At 37.3% G+C, this 22006-nt stretch overlaps 1 protein-coding gene across 4 annotated transcripts in view; it reads right to left on the bottom strand.

The window, feature by feature from the left end:
* Nucleotides 1–22006, bottom strand: part of BIRC6 (baculoviral IAP repeat containing 6) — a 247605-nt gene that overhangs the window by 164991 nt on the left and 60608 nt on the right. For 3 of the 4 annotated variants that reach the window (XM_036262757.1, XM_036262758.1, XM_036262759.1), the window contains exons 10-15: nt 18518–19912; nt 10289–10438; nt 5607–5832; nt 3423–3583; nt 2272–2361; nt 1660–1791 (exon numbers count right to left, since the gene is read on the bottom strand). In XM_036262757.1, coding sequence (XP_036118650.1) covers nt 1660–1791; nt 2272–2361; nt 3423–3583; nt 5607–5832; nt 10289–10438; nt 18518–19912 — 2154 coding nt within the window. Of the gene's footprint in view, nt 1–1659; nt 1792–2271; nt 2404–3422; nt 3584–5606; nt 5833–10288; nt 10439–18517; nt 19913–22006 lie in introns of all 4 variants that reach the window. The other variant, XM_036262756.1, reaches the window with a different exon arrangement.

Below are 22006 nucleotides of genomic sequence, written 5' to 3'. Positions count from 1 at the left end.
TTTTAATAACAAATTTTTGTGGACTACAGAAAAACACAAAGAAAAAAACTGTCATTAAGGCACTACCAATATGTGTATACACCCAGTCCTTTTATGCATCTATGCATGTACATACAAATAAGAATTACAGTATTAACAGTTGGAAATGCATAGGCTTTGGAGTCACTACCCGGGTTGGAATACTGACTGCCATTTATAAGGCATGTGACAAATTAACCTCCCCAAGGTTCAGTTCTTTCAAATGTAAAATGAGAATAATAGTACTACCTCAAAGGTAACTTAAACAGATAACTGCATGGATCAAATTAATACACTCACCAGTAAACCATCAGCCTATTGCTGCACCCATTGGTATTAAATCTTCCTGTGATTACAAAAGCTACCTTCGTAGTTTTCCACTGATGTGCCTGCCTACTGTGTTAGCACTGCACTATTACCCTCTTCTTATTGCTGCATTGTTCTCTGACAAGACTCACCCTCTCACTCTGCATCTTCCGAATTTCTTTGACCCATATCATCCTTTTATTGTTCCATTAAAATTTAGCAATCATTTTCTCCAAAGATATTTTTGGGGAATTTGATGAGAAAAATAATTAATTCTTAGTAAATTCTAGGAAAATTAACACTTTAAAATTATAGCCTTTTGAAATCTGTGTCATGTAACTGCATCCTCCATTTTGTCAAGGCTAACATTTTTATTTTCATATAAAAATTTAAGTTTCACACTCTCATTCAACAAAACTAACATATTCTCAGCAAAATGAGAGGAGAGTTTATTAACTTTACTCACTACTGTAGCCCAGTATATGGCCTAACACATCATAGGCTCTCATAAACTTAAAGAACAAATGAGATATAGTCAAGAGAACATATTAAAATGTGTATATATATTATATGTGCAACTAAAGGTAAATGTGTAAATAATAGGATAAACACTATGAAGGAAATGTATACAAATTAAAAGTTGTTATTTAGATGGTCAGATATTTTCTGGGTTTGGGGGAAGGATGTCCACACCTTACTCCACCTCCTAATTTACTTTAATAATAGAGCAAGTTGTTTTGTTTGTTGGCTTTTTTTATTCACCCCTGGGATACAGAGGCTGAAATAAGATTCCTACTACTACAATATCTATTATCTATATAACTGCCAATTATTTTTAAATAAACATTAATTATAATTTATGTTTATTTAAGGCACTCAAATCATTTAATCTGATACTATCAAAACTCTTATATAAAACCCTCTTAAGAGAACATATTATAATAATATACAATAAACACACCAAAGACACAGACCTCTAAACTGATGGGAAAAGGCAAACATGCCAGAACATGACATCTGATAACTTTCAAGATCTTTGTTATATCACACTGAAGTCACCCTGTGTTCACTTTTTTCATGCTTTTTCAAAAAGCACTTAGATCTCCATGACAAAGAAAGTAGGATCAGAAAATTTCACAAAAAAAATAGTTATTTATGAGAGAAAATGACCTCAGCTACCAGGAAACTGATGAAAATTGATGAAATAGCTAATGAAGAGCCCAATCAAAACATCTTAAAAGAAAAACAATATCTACTTTTTCTAGATCTTTTTTTTCGTCTATTTTTATCATTGTGGCATTATTTATTCTGCTTTGATAAAATATGTTACTTTACCTTTAACAAGTTTGGGACTTGTTAATGTCAACATCCCAGCATGCCCTGATAGGTCAAGGCCACTAGCAAGCCATACTGGCCCACATAGAATGTCTTCCTTGTGATCTTCTAAAAATGAACATAATCTAAGACCTAAGAAGAAAAATACAGGTTTTCTTTTAAATTAGTTGATAATTTAAAATGTAATATTTAATAAGCAAGTACCCATCCCATTTACATGTACTACCACCACACAAAATACCATACTTAGAATGTGTTCAAGTTAGAATTCACTATCATGCTAAAGAACTATAATCAATTATCTGATATATTACGGTGTTTTCCATTCCCATTTTATTTACATTCACCTTGATTTTTAAAAATAGTAATAATAAAATCATGACATAATTTCAAATCCCAAGATATTAAAAACAAGAATGCAAATAATAGCATAGTTGTGTTCACAAAGACGAGCTGAAAGTTAAAGGATATTGCCAAAGCAGAATTATATGTTATTAATCATGTTCTTGAAACCAAGTTTTTGCAAGCCATAAGGAAATCTGTGCCCAACATGATGCATTGGATCACTAGTCCTTTTACTGTCATGGACAACAGCTCTATAATTTAACTCACACTGTGATTCCTCTACATCCATGTGCTGCATTTCTTCATTCAAATCAACCAGGGACGATTTCCCATTTTGTTCCACTTCAATGTTAAGAGCTGGAGACAAAGGAAAGGTGATCTGCCTATCTACTGCTGTTTCTAGAGGATAAAAATATTAGTAAGCTTAATTTTACTTATTATCAATTATTTATGTGCCTAAAATTCTAAAATTTTCTGTTAAACTGGGAACTGCTGTAATTTTCATCACAGATGCTACAAAATGGTTGTCAGGAGGAAGAAAATTAGATTCAATTGTTTCATATACTCATCTCTTTTTTAATAGTAGTAAAATATTCACCTGAAGAAATAATTTGCTGACAACTGAACTAAAACTTCTTACCCTAGGCTGCAGACTACAAGCACTTGCAGTTTAAAAATACCAATAGCTAAGTCCAAAACCCAAATAAATCAGAATCTGTCATGTTTCAAAAGGATACATACACACACACACTCACACAAAAATCCCACATATATATCCCACAAACACACATATATATTTTTGATATAGGAAATGGTTTGCAAATTTCAGTGTTTTTAAACCCCTGGGTAAAGTAGACATTTTACTCTGACATTACCCCCTGCCTTTTCAATTAACATATTAAAGAGAAAACCCTAAAAAGTAACATCTAGTTCCCAATATGGTAAATGTGTACAATCTATATTAGTAATATATATCAAATTCTGAACTTGTAAGAAAGATAAATAAAGATGGGAATATTTCTGGCCTGACATGAAAGGTTGGGATGGATTTCACTAATAACCTTAAAAGAATATGTGACTTCCCTAACAAAGTTGTTTACCCAATCAAATCTCCTCTTAAGAAGAGTACTATATTAAGTCTAGTAATGCTAAAAGCAAAATTAATTTACAAAGGAACTAATTGCATTTCCCAAAAAAGCATAATTAAGTTATTTAAGTTTATGTAATTCTGAAAAATACTGAGTTACTGAAAAGCTCTAAAATGTTCCTGGGATTAACTTTTGTAAATAAAATCACCAAAAGTAGAGCAGGAAAATATTGGGGAAGGAAAGGACACAGCTAATTAAAAATTGTTTTTTTTTTTAAAGAATCTAACTATAAGATAAAATCTTCAAATATAAATTTTGATTCATTCTTACCATTGACTTTCCCTAAGCCTGGAGCTTTATTTTTCAGCAGTGTCACTTGTATCTGTGGAATATTGGTGATGCTTGAGTTCAAAACAAATTTGAAGTCAACGTGTCCAACCATACAAGCCTTAGGTAGAACCAATTCAAATACATGCTCATCCCAGCTGTTGCTGTCAAATAAGGAAGAACATGATAAATAAAACAAAAATCTTTCTTCAGCCATAACCATATTTTCATTCATATCACCTTTCACACTCTGATTTTAGCATCCAACAAAATTTAATGCAACTCAATGATATCAGTAGAGAGGATAAGCAGTTCCCAACACAGAAGTTAAACTTAGGGCAAGAAATTATCTTACCTTGGGAAAGGTACATTACAATAAACTCTTGTTTCTTACAGTGAGGACTATTATACGACAGAATTATCTACAGATTCCTGGGCCAGACCCTAAATCTATGGTAGGGTCCCAGAAATCTGCATTTTAAAACAAGAACTTCTTGTATTTCTTACACATGTCCACTCTGATTTACATTTTATATACATATATCCTGTGGGGAAAATATCTCCAAATCACACTCCTCCACTAAATTCCAGACTCATACCCAAATGTCCACCAGACAGCTCAAATTTACTATAAATCCAAATTTTATGATAACCCATTCCAATCTCAGTAAACAGAAATTCCCCCTTTTTTAAATTTATTTAATCCTCACCCAAGGATATTTTTCCATTTACCTTCGGGTGGAGTGGGAGAGAGAGAGAGAGAGAGAGAAACACTGATGTGAAAGAGACATGTCGACTGGCTGCCTCCCAGACAACCCAACCAGGGCTGGGTATGAACTGCCACCAAGGTACATGTCCTTGAACAGAATCAAACCCGCAACTCTCTGGTCCACGGGCGGATACTCGAACCATTAAGCCAAACTGACCAAGGCAGAAATTCCCCTTTTCAACTAGCTCAATCCAAAACCTTATTTTTTTTTTAATCCTCACCCAAGGACATTTTTTTGGATATTTTTTGTTCAGATAGAGTGGGAGGGAGAGAGAGAGAAAAAAAAAAATCGATGTGAAAGGGACACATCGAGTAGTTGCCACCGTACAACCCAACCAGGGCCGGGGACAAACTGCAACTGAGGGACGTGCCCTTAGCAGGAACCAAACCTGGCTCTCTCGGGACCGCAGGCTGACGCTGTAACCGCTGAGCCAAATCGGCCAGGGCTCAATCCAAAATCTTAATGTCATCCCCAACTCTTCTCTCCCACCAGATGTTCACTTTATCAGTATTTATAATCTCCAAATCACATCCAGAATCTGACCACTCTTTTCCCTACCTCCATCAACTATCACCATGGTATCAGCTACCATCATCATTTTAAATGGATTACCAATACAGCATTCAAACCAGAATCCATGCTTCCATCACTGCCACCTGACACACATACCATAACCACTCATAATCTAGTCACCATAGCAGTCTTACTACAGATTTCTCATATGTAAATTATATCATCACCCCTGTACTCAAAACCCTCTAACGTCTCCCCATTTGACTCTGCATAAAATGCTCACTGTGGCCTATAAACACATTCATGATCTGATTACCAGCTACCTTTTTAGACCTACCCTCCTACCACTGTCTCTGTATTCACTGCACTCCAACAAAATGGTTTTCTTGCTCTTCCTGGAATTCATAAAACATGCTCCTCAGGATCTTTGTACTTGCAACTGCCTCTGAATTAAAGTCTCCATGGAGGCCTTTTTCAGATCCCTTATATTAAAAATATTATACACATGGTCTCCATGTCATTCTCACACACATGTACAAACGCAACAACCACTCTATAACGATACTGTTTTAACATATTTCAATAGCTTTTATGATTATATGATGTAGTAGGTATCTGTTTACTGTCTATTCATCCTCACTACAATGTAAATTCCATCAGTCATAAGCTGTTAAATAAACTTGAAGACTAAGTGATCAAACTAATTGCAATTGTGGATTACTCACTATTTTATATTACAACTGAGAAGACAGTCATTTCCAAAATTATGGTGATGAATAAAAGAAATAAAAGTTATTAATATAAAAAACTTAAAAGAAACCATAATATATCTAAGAATTCTACGTTGCCTCTAACAAATACACAATATAGACTTAAAATTAAACACTCTGGAAGAATGTTTTACCTGTCAGTCTGTAGTTTCCAAGTTCTAGTATGCTGAGCAGCATCTCCATGGTGTTGCTGATGCAGATGTTGAGGATGCCTCCTTTGCTGCTGTTCTTGCTGAACTTCTACCCAGCATGGAGGAACAGTAGCTGAAAACCGTGGAGTCAAAGTCTCAAAGCGGGTTAGCTCCACTAAAGATGTCAAGATGTCAAGGGTGAATGGCTGGTCCACCAATAAATCAACTCCTTGATAACAGTGAATGTAGAATTTGAAATGGGTTTTACAAAAAAAAAAAAAAAAAAAAAGGAAATAGTTTTAATTCATGTTTTTGTAACACTTAACCAAATATCCTAAAAGATAATAATGTGGGTAAAGATATCTACACGAAACTAAAGTAACTAGCAGTGACTATGCAACAAACATAAGAAAACTCTATCTTGAATATTTTAAATTGTAGCAAGGATACTCATTACTGAAGAAACCCAAACTCAACTTCTTAGAACAGTCCTGGATGAGCTCTAACGAGCCCAAAATTAGTAAGGCCAACAAAAGTAATGCTGCTACAGTGCAAGTCAAACTTACATCAGGTTAACAGTAATTTTTAGATTTTCTTATTCACAAACAAAATGCTCACCATCAGCAAGCATGTAAAATCTGCCCTTGAAACAGTATTTTATCATATAAACCTACCAGCATTAAAAGATTATGTTTTTAAATAAATATATGTATTCATATCTGTGCAACATCTAACATTAGACAAAGCTGAAGGGCTGCTATTCTTTTTTTTTTTTAATCCTCACCTGAAGACATTTTTTCCATTTTTTTCGTTCAGATAGAGCGGGAGGGGGAGAGAGAGAGAAACATCAACGTGAAAGGGACACATCGAGTGGTTGCCACCCGCACGACCCAACCAGGGCTGGGGACAAACTGCAACCAAGGCACATGCTCTTAGCCGGAAAAGAACCTGGGTCTCTCTGGACTGCAGGCCAACGCACTAACGCTGAGCCAAACTGGCCAGGGCAGGAGGGCTGCCTATTTTGTTCCAATTAACAAAAGTTTAAAAAATGACTAAAATACAAAATCTGATAGGTTTAGAGTATTTTCACACAAAAAATTTACACCAAGATCCATAAAATTATTATAAGTGTACTTCGAACCACAATTTTTCTCAAAGCTTAGAGCTTTATAAATCTGACTGAAACTGTATTAAATTGTTTGTAAATATTAACAGCATGTTAGTGTCCCTTTACAATACAGTTATGCACTGCTTAAAGAGATACATTCTGAGAAAGTACATCATTGGGTGATTTTGTCATTGTACAAACATCACAGAGTGCACTTACACAAATCTAGATGGTATGGACAGCCAACTACACTTAGGCCAAATGGTATGGCCTAATGCTCTTGGGCTACAAGCTTGTATGTATAACATGTTATTGTATAAAACAACACAAGATTAAATCAAGGCCTGGCCGGTGTGGCTCAGTGGATGAGCATCAACCCATGCACCAAGAGGTCATCGGTTTGATTCCCAGTCAGGGCACATGCCCAGGTTATGGGCTGGATCCCCAGTGCGGGGCATGCAGGAGGTGGCCAGTCGAAGTGCTCTCTCTCATCAATGTTTTTAGCTCTCTCTATCTCTCTCCCTTCCTCTCTCTCTCTCCAAACTCAATAAAGGAGAAAAAAATTGTTTTTAAACATTAAATCAAGCACAAGAGAAAATAATGCAATCAGGAAACATGGCAAACTTGAGATGTATGAGGTTACTGTCCGTGATGCACAGCATAATGTTTTCTGGCAAACTCTTTTTGTAAGTAGAAAGAGTATACTCTAAAATAATAATTAGGCCCTGGCTGGTTTTGCTCAGCGGTTAGAGCATCGGCCTGAGGTCCAGAGAGACCCGAGTTTGGTTCCCGCTAAGGGTGCACATACCTCAGTTGCAGTTTGTCCCCGGCCCTGGTTGGTCATGCGGGTGGCAGCCACTTGATATGTCCCTTTCACATCAATGTTTGTCTCTCTCTCTCTTCCTCTCTCTCCCTCCCACTCTATCTTAACAAAAAATGGAAAAATGTCCTCGGGTGAGGATAAAAAAAAAAAAATAAAATAAATAAATAAATAAAAGTATAGGGTAGTAAATGCACAAATATGTATCCATAGTCATTTATTATCATTATCAAGTATTATGTACTGTACATAAGTGTATGTGTCACACTATATATGACTCATAGCACAGCTGGTTTGTTTACACCAGCATAGTCAACACCTGAGTAATGCATTGTAACAGTAATTTTACAACAGCTAAGAAGTCACTAGGTGATAGATTTTACAGGACATTCCTCCCACAACAAAAAATTATCTAATCCAAAATGTCAATAGTGTTAGGGTTAAGAATCCCTGACATATAAGGTAGTGAAGACTATCATATATTATACTAATAATCACTAAAGATAACATGTATTATACTAGTAATCACTAAAAGTTTGCCATTGGTGCAAAGAACAATGACCAAATGCCCAAATATAAATAAATATAAGTGTCTGTTAAGATCAAATACCAACTTTATGTATTATTTCTATTCAGAATACCATTTGAGTTTGTTTTTTTTTAATCCTCACCTGAGGACATTCTTCCATTTTTTGTTCAGGTAGAGTGGGAGGGAGAGAGAGGAACAGAGAGAGAGAGAGAAACATCAACGTGAAAGGAACACATCGAGTGGCTGCCACCCGCACGACCGACCAGGGCCAGGGACAAACTGCAACCAAGGTACGTGCCCTTAGCGGGAACCGAACTCAGAACTCTCTGGACCGCAGGCCGACACTCTAACCACTGAGCCAAACCGGCCAGGGCAGAATACCATTTGAGTTTAAACATACATTTCATTACAGATTTACTATCTTCTTTTAAATGCTAAATCTAGGGAATAAAATGTGATAAGTGCTAAGAGTAAAACGTAAGCTCTATGGAAGTACAAAAGGACTAACAGGAATAAAGGTTGGGAAAGATAACTCAGTGTAACATGTGAAGAGCATGAAACTGAATTATACACTACATTTAAAGTTTCACAAAGGGGCAATGAGGGTCTGAACATGCTATTCTAGACAGAGTATTTTTTACAGCTTTACAATTACTATAGCAATATTAGTAATATTGGCCATTCCACTGACTTTACACTTACTTAATGAACTCTTCTCTTTTTCATGATTTTTTTCTCCTCCTTTGCTAGACCAAAAGGTCCTTAATAACCAATATAATGTTTTTACATTAGGTAACTGAACTAATATTGGTCAACCTACCACAGGTTGAGAACTACTTCTTATTTTAATGTTCATAACATTTTCCAACTACTGAAAAGATAATAACTAATATATACAAAAACAAGCCTAGTAAAAGAATGCCAATAAGAAAATGAACTCCCTCAACAAAGTAACCAAAAGTTGACTATAAAAACTGAAATAAGCCCTGGCCAGTTTGGCTCAGCGGTTAGAGCGTTGGCCTGCGGTCCGGAGAGACCCGGGTTCGGTTCCCGCTAAGGGCACGTACTTCGGTAGCAGTTTGTCCCCGGCCCTGGTTGGTCGTGCGGGTGGCAGCCACTCGATGTGTCCCTTCACGTCGATGTTTCTCACTCTCTCTCCCTTCCTCTCTCTCCCTCCCACTCTATCTGTACAAAAAAACAAAAAAACAAAAACTGAAATAAGTCCTGGCCGGGTGCCTCAGATAATTGAAGCATCAAAAGGCTGGTTCAATTCCAGGTCAAGGCACATAACTAGGCTGGGGATTCGATACCGGGTGCATATGGGATCGATATTTCTCTCTCCGTGCCTGCCTCTCTCTCTTTCTCAACATGTACTTAGATGAGCATAAAAAAAAAAAATTTAAATAATGTTGAAGAATATTAACAAAGTCCGATCATGCTGGTGTGGTTCAGTGGTTGAGCGTCGACCCATGGACCAAGAGGTCGCCCGTTCGATTCCCGGTCGGGAAACATGCCCAGGTTGTGGGCCCAATCCCCAGTGGAGGGCATGCAGGAGGCGGCCAATTGATGTTCTCTCTTATCAATGTTTTCATCTCTTTCTCCCTCTCACTTCCTGTCTCTCCGAAATCAATAGAGAAAAAAAAAATTTTTTTTAAAGAAAGTCCGGTTGGTGTGGCTCAGTGATTGAGTGTCGACCCATACACCAAGAAGACACCAGTTCAATTCCTGGTCGGAACACATGCTCAGGTTTTGGGCTGGATCCCCAGTGGGGGGCATGTAGGAGGTGGCCTATTGACATTCTCTTTCATCAACGTTTCTCTCTCTCTCTCTCTCTCCTTCCTCTCTCTCTAAAATCAATAAAGGGGAAACATTTTTTTTTTTAAAGAGTATTAAGAAAGACTCAGAGCCCTAGCCAGTTTGGCTCAGCGGTTAGAGCGCCGGCCTGCGGTCCGGAGAGACCCGGGTTCGGTTCCCGCTAAGGGCACGTACTTTGGTTGCAGTTTGTCCCCGGCCCTGGTTGGTCGTGCGGGTGGCAGCCACTCGATGTGTCCCTTCACGTCGATGTTTCTCTCTCTCTCTCCCTTCTTCTCTCTCCCTCCCACTCTATCTGTACAAAAAATGGAAAAATATGCTCTGGTGAGGATAAAAAAAAAAAAGAAAGACTCAGAAAACTTTGGACATCATGAGAATTTGCATTTTTTAAATAATTTAAAAACTTTATAACATACCTGAAATGCCAGGACTTGAAGGATTTGATAAAGGCTTGGAACCTTCTAAAGATGGTTCTGTTCCTTTAGAAAGAGATCCATCCACTAGTATATCAGCTTCATCAATATCATCACAGGTTCCTCCAATTTGGAGAAAATGAAGCTCACCACCTACAGTGTAGTAAAATTCCATCAACAGACATACATGGAAAATGGGTAAACATACAAATGCACTTTACTTAATTAAGAAAATGTATTTTAATATCACTTGATAAAGAAGGCTACCAAAGTGAATTATTTCTAAGAATTTAGAAGTTAAATTGCCAAGGAATTACAAAATGAAAATTAATTTGAGAAAATGGTCAAGCCCTGGCAGGTTTAGCTAAGGGTTTCTATCAGCCGTGGACCAAGGGGTTGCGGGTTCAATTCCCAGTCAAGGGCACATACCTGGGTTGCTGGCTCAATCCCCAGCCATTGGGGTCATGCAAGAGGCATCAATCGATGTGTGTCTTTCTCACATCAATTTTTCTCTCTATCCCTCCCTCCCTCCCTCCCTTTCACTCTATCTAAAAATCAATGGAAAACTATCTTCAGGTGAGAATTAACAATAAAGGAAAGAAAATGGCAAATACACAAATATGTGTTAAAATAGTTATTCATCTAGCCCTGGCCGATTTGGCCCAGTGGTTAGAGTGTCGGCCTGTGGTCCAGAGAGACCCGGGTTCGGTTCCCACTAAGGGCATGTATCATGGTTGTAGTTTGTTCCCGGCCCTGGTTTGGTTGCGTAGATAGCAGCCACTCGATGTGTCCCTTTTGTGGTGCTATTTCTCTCTCTTCCTCTCTCTCTCCCTCCTACTCCATCTGAGCAAAAAAAAAAAAAGTTATTCATCTAGTACTTAACTATGTGTAAGACACTATTTTAAATGCTTAAATTAATTCATTTAGTCTTCACAAAACCCCTGAGCTATGGAGACAATTCTGTGACCACCTCACAGATGAGGAAACCGATGAACTAGGTATATTGGGATCCACAGCCCAATCTCTTAATCCCCGTATTAACAAAACTAAAAAAATATTTTTTAATTTTTATTTTTTTTATCCTCACCTGAGGACATTTTTCCAATTTTTGTTCAGATAAGAGTGGGAGGGAGTGAGAGGAAGAGAGAGAGAGAGAAACATCAACGTGAATGGGATATATCGAGTGGCTGCCTCCTGTACGCATGGCCCAACCAGGGCCAGGGACAAATTACAACCGAGTTATGTGTCCTTAGCGGGAACCGAACCCAGGTCTCTCTGGACCACAGGCTGACGCTCTAACCGCTGAGCCAAACCGAATAGGGCTAAACAAAGATTTTTAATTTAACAATGACATGAAATCAAATTGAATTTCTATTTTTTATATCTCTATCACAGGAAAAAAAAACTTAGCAAATTTTTAAGACAAAAATAAGTGAATAAAAGTATATTCTAACAACAGTATTTGGAGAGTCACTTTCAGAATTATAGAATAAGGAGGACGATAAAGCCTCTTCCTGAAAAACAACTTTATATAAATCTGGACTAAACTGTCATTCACAACCAAGCAGCCGATTCACTGCTACTACCAAGGGAGACTCACTGGATTTAGAGAGCTGTCAGGTTTAAAGTGGCTCATTGACAACTAAAATGACACCCATCAACTCTGCTGTCTGAAGTCAGGATTCTTTCTGGGACAAACAAAGCACTAGAAATAACCAGAAATTTAACACAAGCTTTAACTTAAAAGATTGAAAGAAACATAGGGGGCTTGGTAAACTCTCTACATATCCTACATTGATTAGAGATTGTACACATGTGCAATGTGTAGCAAAGACCAGAATGGGCCTAAGCCATAAACACATTCCCAGTCAACTAAGTCCCCATGTCTATGCAGAAAAGACCTGAGCGGACTCAAAAGAAAATATAAATAAAATTAAAGCCAGGGAACACTTGAAAACAGCCTTACTGTTAAACGTATTGGGGCACAATTGCTTATCAAAATCTTTGGCTGAACACTAAGCTATGTGGACACAGAGGCAACAATAACAAGGCTTATTTCCCACTAGGTTTTCTCTCTGCTATTTTGGAAGCATTCAGCCTTTAGGGAACATTTTATTAACCCTTACTTATTTCATGGCCTAGATCAGCACTATCCAGTATAAATAGAACACTAGCTATATGTGATTTTGTAATAGTCATTGGCAATCAGTGAGATTTTACATAGCTGCCTTAGATCTCTGGAGTCCTGCAGATATCCTTTGCCTAGCTAATCCTTCTAGGTTGCTAGTGATCAGATAGTTTGTGATCACATGATTGTCTATATTCCTGTTATATAGGACTGACTGAAATAATAACTAGATTGAGCAAAAAAAAAAGGGGGGGGATTAAGAGTCAAACTCAGGCCCTGGCCAGTTTTGTTCAGTGGTTAGAGCATTGGCCCGCAGACCAATAAGTCACGGGTTCGATTCCAGTCAAGGGCACATACCTCAGTTACGGTTCAGCCCCGGCCCTGGTCAGGTCATGCGGGAGGCAACCAGTTGATGTGTCCCTGTCATATCAATGTTTCTCTCTCTTCCTCTCTCTCCTTGTCTTTCTCCCTCTCTCTTCCTCCCTCCCATTCTATCTGATGATAAATAGAAAAATATTATTCTCAGGTGAGTATTTAAAAAAGAAGTCAAACTCAGGAGAAACTAAGACAATGTCTGAAAGGGCTGAGAACATGTAAAATTCCTTAAATAAAAATTTATTAACTCTAAATAACTGTCTGTTACAAATAATGAAAACCCTTTAGAATTTTTATTAAAAAAATAAGAAGAAGAAACAAGGCTTAAAACCAAAAATAGAGAGAGAGAGAAAAGAGACATCAGTAACTATACACTGCAAAAGAAACATATTTCACAGATTTGGTCCAGGTGGGTTACCAAACAAACAAAGGGGGTAAAATCAGAATCCAGAGTTTCTAGAGTGTAATTTAATATGTCCAGTACTAAAGTAAATACTGTTAAGACATGCAAAGAAAGAATAATCCATGTTTAAGAAAAACAAAGTCAATGAGAAATACTTTAGTACCCCAGATTAGATTTGGCAGATAGAAACTTCAAAGAAGTAATTATAAATATTTTCATAAAATAAGAAACCAGGTAAGGAGAATTAAGGAAACAATGGAGAAAATGACTCAACAAATAAAGAATCTCAACCAAAAAAAAAAAAATAGTCTAAAAGAACAAAAGAAAATTTCTGGAGTTGAAAAGTAAAATAAAAAGTTCACTTAAGCCCTGGCCGGTTTGGCTCAGCGGTTAGAGCATCGGCCTGCGGTCCTGAGAGACCCGGGTTCGGTTCCCGCTAAGGGCGCGTACCTCGGTTGCAGTTTGTCCCCGGCCCTGGTCGGTTGTGCGGGTGGCAGCCACTCGATGTGTTCCTTTCACATCGATGTTTCTCTCTCTCTCTCTGTTCCTCTCTCTCCCTCCCACTCTACCTGAACAAAAAATGGAAAAATGTCCTCGGGTGAGGAAAAATAAAAATTAAAAAAAAGTTCACTTAAGAGGCTCAAAGCACAATTTCAATAGCAATAGAAGGAATCAGTGAAATAGAAATTGGCCAGTAGAAATAAACAAATCTAAATAAAAGAAAGAACAGATATTTCAAATGAAAAGCATCTCATTGACCTATAGGACAGATCACATGTAAGAGCATACATACAATGGGAATTCCAAAATAACAGAAGTAAAAGGCATCAAAAAGAACTTTGATAAAATAATGGGCAAAAATTGTTGAGATTTGATTAAAAACATTACACTACAAGTCCAATCAGTTCAATGAACCTCGAGTAGGATAAACATAAAGATACACAAATACAAAGATACACAGATACACATACATTATAGTCAAAATGCTGAAAGTCAATGTCAATGAGAAAATTTTCAAAGCAGCAAGTTCAAAATACCTTTATCACAGACATAGAAACTACAATGGAAATTAATAGCTGACTTATCAGAAATTATAATAGAGGGCAAAGGCAAAAGAATTGACTTTCACAGAAACAGCCAACCACTAATTCTACATACAGCACTTATTCTTCAAAAATGAAGGTGAAATAGACATTTCCAGATAAACAAAGACTGAGAGAATTTGTTGCTAGCAGACCTGCCTTAATAATAAGTAGTGAAGAAAGCCCTTCAAGATAAAAAAAAAAAAAAAAAAAGCTATACCAAATTCCCAAGAATAGAAATAATTAGGAGAACAAAATATTTTTCTCCTTTAACTTTTCTAAAAGATAAAGATTTAATAAAATAGTCTGGCCGATGTGGCTCAGTGGTTGAGCATCGACCCATGCACCGAGAGGTCTGGGTTCGATTCCTAGCCAGGACACATGCCCAGTCAGTTTGTGGGCCTGATCCCCGGGGGGGGGGGCATGCACAAGGTGACCAATCGATGTTCTCTCATCAATGTTTCCATCTCTCTCTCTATTATCTAAATGTAACACATAAGGCAATAGTAGCACAAAGGTAGGGGAGAAAAGAGATTACAGAAAAGTTTCCATATTTTACTAGAGTTTAATCAGCATTATTCTGAAGAAGACTGTGGCAAATTAAACCACTAAGAATGTAACTCCAAAATTAAGAATGATGCTCCTCAACTTATGATGAGCTTACTTCCCAATAAAACCATCCTAAATTGAAATTGCATTTAATACACCTAACCTACTGCACATCATAGCTTAACCTAGCTGGTTTCTACTGAATGCATATTGCTTTTGCATCATTTTAAAGTAAAAAAAAATCCTAAGTCAAATCATGATGCCAAATGGCATAATAGAAAGTTCTAGGTAGGAAACTCTAAAGCAGTGGTTCTCAACCTTCCTAATGACACGACCCTTTAATACAGTTTCTCACATTGTATGTGGACGTACTTGCACGTGGGTGGACCCGCCTGGAGACAGATAGAGGAACGGTGTCTTGGTTCCTAAGACCATGGGAAATATGTGTTTTCTGATGGTCTTAGGCAACCCCTGTGAAAGGGTCATTCAACCGCCAAAGGGGTCGCAAACCACAGGTTGAGAGAACTGCTGCTCTAAAGGTTAGTATGGCCATCAACGCAACAGCTAAACTAGAAAGAGTACTGGACTCAACTATTTCAGAACTCTGGAACCTAACATGACACAAGATCCAGAAAAGTGCTTGATGAAGGAAGTGGATACTTATCTTCCATAAGAGTGGCCTGCAGGAACCAGCTGCCATCCCCCATTCCTCAGCCCTGTCCCAGCCTCGAGGAAAGTGGCCCACATTTATGGACTGGTTGGCTGTTGCCAGAGTGAGCTTTAGGGACCTTGTTTCACATATAAGTGTGTATATTCTATTTCCGAATATTAACCAAAGATAGCTGTATCAAATCTACTTTTTAGTATATTATTAAAACTATCAAAATTAACTTACAACCTTTACTAATTATAGATTTTTATTAAAAGATTAAATGATTCCATGAGAAAAAGTTTTTTTTTGTTGTTTTTTTTTTAATCCTCACCCGAGGATATTTTTCCATTTTTTGTACAGATAGAGTGGGAGGGAGAGAGAGGAAGGGAGAGAGAGAGAGAAACATCGACGTGAAGGGACACATCGAGTGGCTGCCACCCGCACGACCAACCAGGGCCGGGGACAAACTGCAACCGAAGTACGTGTCCTTAGCGGGAACTGAACCCGGGTCTCTCTGGACCGCAGGCTGACGCTCTACCCGCTGAGCCAAACCGGCCAGGGCGAGAAAAAGTTTTATGCTATATACTCATAAAACAGTCACATCCATTTGATTCGCAGTCTGCAAGCTTTTTCAAAATCCTAAATCTATTTTATGTACTGTCATAGTACAAACATTTTAAATATCAATTTTTCTTTCCTCTTTATTGTTATTAATCGAATCTTTTCAAATTCATCTTGATTAGTCAATTCATGAAGAACAGGGAGTAATTTTCAAAGTGGTTAACGTCTCAGGCTTTTTCTTGTCTTTCCGTTAATCTGGGTAAATTCCCTATCACATGAGATTACTTTCTAGAAATGTTCATTATCCAAATTCCATGAACACATTAATATATTTTATGGCTTAAAGACTATTTCTCCTCTGAGTTGTCAAAAGCATATTTTATCTCATAGTAATTTAAATCATTAAACTCTGATTGCATTTCTGGAGAATATTAGTATGTAACAAAGATGTGACATGAGGCCAGGTCTCTCAGGTTCCAAACCCAGCTCCCTTTTGGAAGGCTAATGGCAAATTAAATTGTTTTGTTTTTTAAGTCTTTCAGATTAAGATTCCAAAAAAGTCAACAAGAGTCTTCTGATTGGGGTACATTCTTGCAGAATAATGTAGTTAATCACTCTGATGACAGACTGCCAGGTCTGAACGCTGACTGTCATTTATTAGCTCTGTAACATAGACAAGTTACTCAAACTCTCTTCTCTCAGTTTCCTTATCTATAAAATGGAGACAATGATAGCACATACCTCATAAGTTGGTGTGATGTCGAAACGAATTAATAGAGGTAAAGCTTCAACAACAATGAACTGGTCATACATGATCGATAAATTCATAATACTCTTCATACTACATAGTATTCTAATGGTTTTTCTGAACTTTAATTTCAAGTTTTATTAATCTAGTTATTCTACATTGCTCACCTCTAAATTTAATCCTGTTAGGATTTTATGTTAGTTGAAGATTTTTCCCCCTTGTTATTTCACTTGATGTATTTCAAAGAAGGCAATCTGAACCACTACATTCACCATTATCCTTCTTAGCTAAAGTCTTAAAATATTTTTAAAGAGACGAAAAACATGGTAATTATTACCAGAACCACAAGATATGTAACTCTTCTCAAACCAAATTCCTTGGACAAGTGTTGGCAATAGTTACCTCGCCTTCAATATCTCCTGGCCCCAAATTCCTACTAAACTATCATCAGGACTATTTATGTTGTCTGACATTGTCAGTAATCCTTTTCAAAAATTGATTTTTTTTTCTCCAACTTAAAATATATATTGAGAAAATTAGGAAAAAATGCATACTGTGTGTTAATTTATATGGGGCTTCAGATGTTACAAAACTGATTCACTATCAACCAGAGGTCAGAGTAAATCAGACAAAAAATAATTGGCAAAAGTAATAATTATTTGCTAAATTTTTTTTTTTTTTTTAATCCTCATCCGAGGACATTTTTCCATTTTTTGTACAGACAGAGTGGGAGGGAGAGAGAGGAAGAGAGAGAGAGGGAAACATCGATGTGAAAGGGACACATCGAGTGGCTGCCACCCGCACGACCAACCAGGGCCGGGGACAAACTGCAACCGAGGCACATGCCCTTAGCGGGAACCGAACCCGGGCCTCTCCGGACCGCAGGTGGACGCTCTAACCGCTGAACCAAACCGGCCAGGGCAATATTTTTATTTCAAAGGGAAATAAGGACCAGTGTCTCTGCCAGAAACATTACATATATTATTTCATTTAATTCTAACAAGTCTGGAAATAAGCCTCCTTAGCCTACCTTATAAATAAAGAAACAAAGGGCCCCGGACATTTTGGCTAAGCAGTTAGATCGTCAGCCTGTGAACCAGAGTCCTGAGTTCAGTTTCCGCTAAGGGCACTACTTCAGTTGCGGTTCGTCCCCTGCCCCAGCTGGAGTCACGTGGGTGGCAACCAGTCAATGTGTCTGTCTCATATTGATGTTTCTCTATCTCTCTCTTCCTCCCTCCCTCCCTCTTGCTCTACCTGAAGATAAATGCAAAAGGTCCTCAGCCCCGGTCGGTTTGGCTCAGCAGTTAGAGCATCGGCCTCCGGTCCAGAGAAAAAGGTCCTCAGGTAAGGATAAAAAAATAATTTAAAAAATTTAAAAATAAAGAAACAAAGGTTTACTGAGTTAAAATGACTTGCGCAAGGCTACAAATTTGAGCAGATGCAGAGCCAGGACTCACAGAAACAACAGTAAGTTGTTTTCTTGAGGTTAAAGCAGAGAAGATACTATCTGAGAGACTTACTAACTTATTTACAATTAGAATCCTTACCTAGAGCAGTAGAAAAAAGTTTTAAAAACAGTTAAAACAGTAGAAAGATTTATCATTCATTATAAAAGAATAAATTTCTCTCTCTCTACATGGATCTCAAATTTATACTAGTTATGCACATCAATGAATGCCATATACAGTAATTTTTATAAGGTTTGCCAACGAACCAAACCAACCAACCGCTTACCTTTGGTGCATGCACACAGCCTGTCTGTGCCGGAGCAGTAAATGACAGAAACAAATGTGTCCTGTTCCTCAGTGCCCTCCTTTTTGGGAGGTTCGACTTTGGCCAAAATTTCAAAGTTTGAAAGGTCTAATATTTTTACATATCCTCCCTGAGTGGTTATTACCAGATGTCCAAGAGTAGAAATATCATTTTTTTTTTCTCTCTCAATGCCATTCTTTGAGGTTAATTGCATTTCCTCAATAGGTTCCTCACAGTCATCCTCTCGATTATCCAATATATCTGGTGGAAGCAAAATGAGCGAGGTAATTGTGTCCTGGGGATCTTTGATATGTTGGATTTTTATTGGCTCCTCTTCTAAAGTCACTATCCGAGTGGCATAATTCATTTTATAAAGTATTAAATATCCACCACTAACATTCCTCTGCTCAGGCTGAATTATCAAAGGAGTCTGTACATCTGCTGGTGATTCGTGTTGGATTACACTAATATTTGCACCATTCGCTACAGCAAGATTGGATTCCAGCTCACCTTTCCGTCTATTACACAGCACAGAGTTTAATTTATTTAAATTATTCAAGGCCTCTACTTGATTTATTGCACTCAAGGATTCAACAGGGCATGTCCGCAGTCCTACCAACAAATGAATTCCATCAGCACAAGGAGTTATAGAGTCTATACAAAGATTCTCCTCCTCTGCAAACTTTGGCAGCCTCAAGCACTGAACCAAAGTCCCAGGCTTGGGAAATACAGAGTTCCACTTCTCAGAATCTGGAGAGGTAAGGCTGGCCGCTGCATCCGCAAATTGCTGAATATAAGTCACAGGAGGATCTTGCAACAACAACTGCTCCTGACTATCCAATTCCATTTCAATAATCTGTGGAACTGTAAAACCGTCATCATGCAAACTTTTACTCATTATATTGTTCATCTGTGAAAAGATTTTTCCTGCTTTCTCATCAGATTCCTTGATGCTATAAAGAAGCAAAATGGGTAAAGTCCTCCTTACCAGAGGAGAATTTAATTCTGAATTAGTGCAGGATTCATTGTCAGTTGACCCTTGTTCTGATATACTTTCACCCTGAGTTCTGCTCAAACCATCCAGTGACCTGTGAGAATTACTACTAATGGGTGAGGTAGCAGGAGATTTATATGTTAATAAACCTCCAGCCAATAAACATGGAAAGGGAATGTTGTGTTGTTCCTGGTGCTTTTCCTTTGTCTTTTCACTCTTAGAGTTTGTTAAGCAAGGATTTGCCCCAAGTTCTTCAAGATCCTTAACAGTATCTTCAAGCACATTTGCAACAATCTCCCACTGAAGTTTTTCTGGCTGCTGGAGAATGCTGAGTGCTGTTATATCAAGGCTCACTTCCATGGCTTCCTTCTGTGATGTATGCCCTTTGAAAAGGAATAACATTTATTAGATATGGACTTGTGAATGTAAATCAAAATCTCTAGTATAAAGCTTTCATTTTTACTCATCTAGTCCATGAAATCTAATTATATAAGTGGAAGAATTTAAAGTATTTTAAAGGAAGTTTAATCAAATCTGAGATTAACCTACCTAGAAAAATCATAAAGGTATCTAAGAGGCTCAAAATCATTTTCAATTCAGAATATATTCACCTGACAGTTTGTTAGTAAAACCTCCTTTTTTTTAAAATTAGGGGAATAAAGGGTTAAAGAATGAAGATATTATTAACATCAAAATAACAGGAATTCTAATATTCAATTCTAAACCAGAAACACTCAATACTATTTATCCATCTGTCATTTATTAATTTTGAATATCCATGAAACATTATTGTAATTTCAGTTCCTTTTCCTTTTCCATTTAGAAGTCATAGCATTTCATTATCTCCTCTCCAACCCTACCATGCTAATTATCAGTTGATTGTCATAGCATGAAATTTCATTCTAACCTCAGCTTACAAAAAAAATAACTAGAAAGAAAAAAGTCCCCAAATTGTGTCCTTTTAAAATTAAAACACGAATGTCTATTGTATTATATGATAATTTTAGTTCATTTAAAGTTAACTAACTATATCATATTACACCTTAACTTTTGTGTTCTCTTCAAGCTATCCCGCTTACAAATAGTACAAAAGTTGTTTCTCAATCACAATGAGCCAAACATGCCAATCTCTCTCTGGACTGCAGGCCAACGCTCTAACCGCTGAGCCAAACAGACCAGGGCCATGCCAATCTCTGTATACACAAAACCCTGCGACAGACATCAGTCAACCCCTGAACCAGGTAAAAATCTCTTGCTACCAAACTGAAAACTTTCAACCAATCTGTTCTTTTTTGAATAGCACAAATCACTATGACTGAAGCAACAATAATGTAAAGGCCACAGGAGCTAAATTGTGGAAATAAAATTTAAAAAACAGAATTGGCCTTACAATTTTAGATAAATATTTAGAAGAGTAAAGGAAATAAGTATAATTCAAAGTGGTTGTGCCCTGGCCAGTTTGGCTCAGCGGTTAGAGCGTCGGCCTGCGGTCCGGAGAGACCCGGGTTTGGTTCCTGCTAAGGGCACGTACTTCGGTTGCAGTTTGTCCCCAGCCCTGGTTGGTCGTGCGGGTGGCAGCCACTCGATGTGTCCCTTCACGTCGATGTTTCTCTCTCTGTCTCCCTTCCTCTCTCTCCCTCCCACTCTATCTGTACAAAAAATGGAAAAATATCCTCGGGTGAGGATAAAAAACAAAACAAAACAAAGTGGTTGCGTGAAAGTTTGAATGTTGCCCAAGTAAAGGAATCAGCAAGAAAGATTCACGGAACATCAAACATTTAAGATATAAGAGTTCTGTTTATACCATTTTTGTTTACTATTTCATTAACAATATCTTCAAAATGCTGACAGCTTTATGAATAACTTCCCATTTTCTGAGATTAATCTTACTTCACATAATGTCATTATGATCATCTAAAACTGAAACCATTTCTAGCTAAGCAGAAGAAAAGTTTAGTTATAAACTCAACAATTAAATTGTCCTCATGAAGCTGTTAATTTATTAAACCATCCATCTGGCTATATTCACATGCAGCCTGTATACTACCCATGCAATATATATACATATTTACTCTATTTTACTAATTTACTAATCTAGACTTGAAATTAAATGTCAACAGTATGATTTTTATAACATGTAGTACACTATAATAAATCTTGAGAATGCTCAGCTATTTTTAAACCAAATTGAACCTTAAATTTTTTAAGTTATGATAGGAAATTGCCCAGAAAAGGCTATTTTATTCCATATGTGTATATATACAAAATATATTAACCATAAATTACATATATTAACACATAGCTAAGATAACATTCAAAGTACATGGAATTTGAGATGAGACTATTCATTAGAAGGGAAAATACAGCAAGTGGCATTACTGCTCTGCTTCTTCCTATTTAATCAACACCTGGGAAACAGCATATGCCATACGATCTGCTTCAGAAGACTGACAAAGAGCAATGGCAACTGTCAAACA

This window comes from Molossus molossus, unplaced genomic scaffold, assembly GCF_014108415.1.
Source record: "Molossus molossus isolate mMolMol1 unplaced genomic scaffold, mMolMol1.p scaffold_m16_p_15, whole genome shotgun sequence".
Taxonomy (NCBI): Eukaryota; Metazoa; Chordata; class Mammalia; order Chiroptera; family Molossidae; genus Molossus; species Molossus molossus.
Note: the sequence above shows the minus strand (reverse complement) of the source record. Positions and strands in the feature narration are given on the sequence as shown.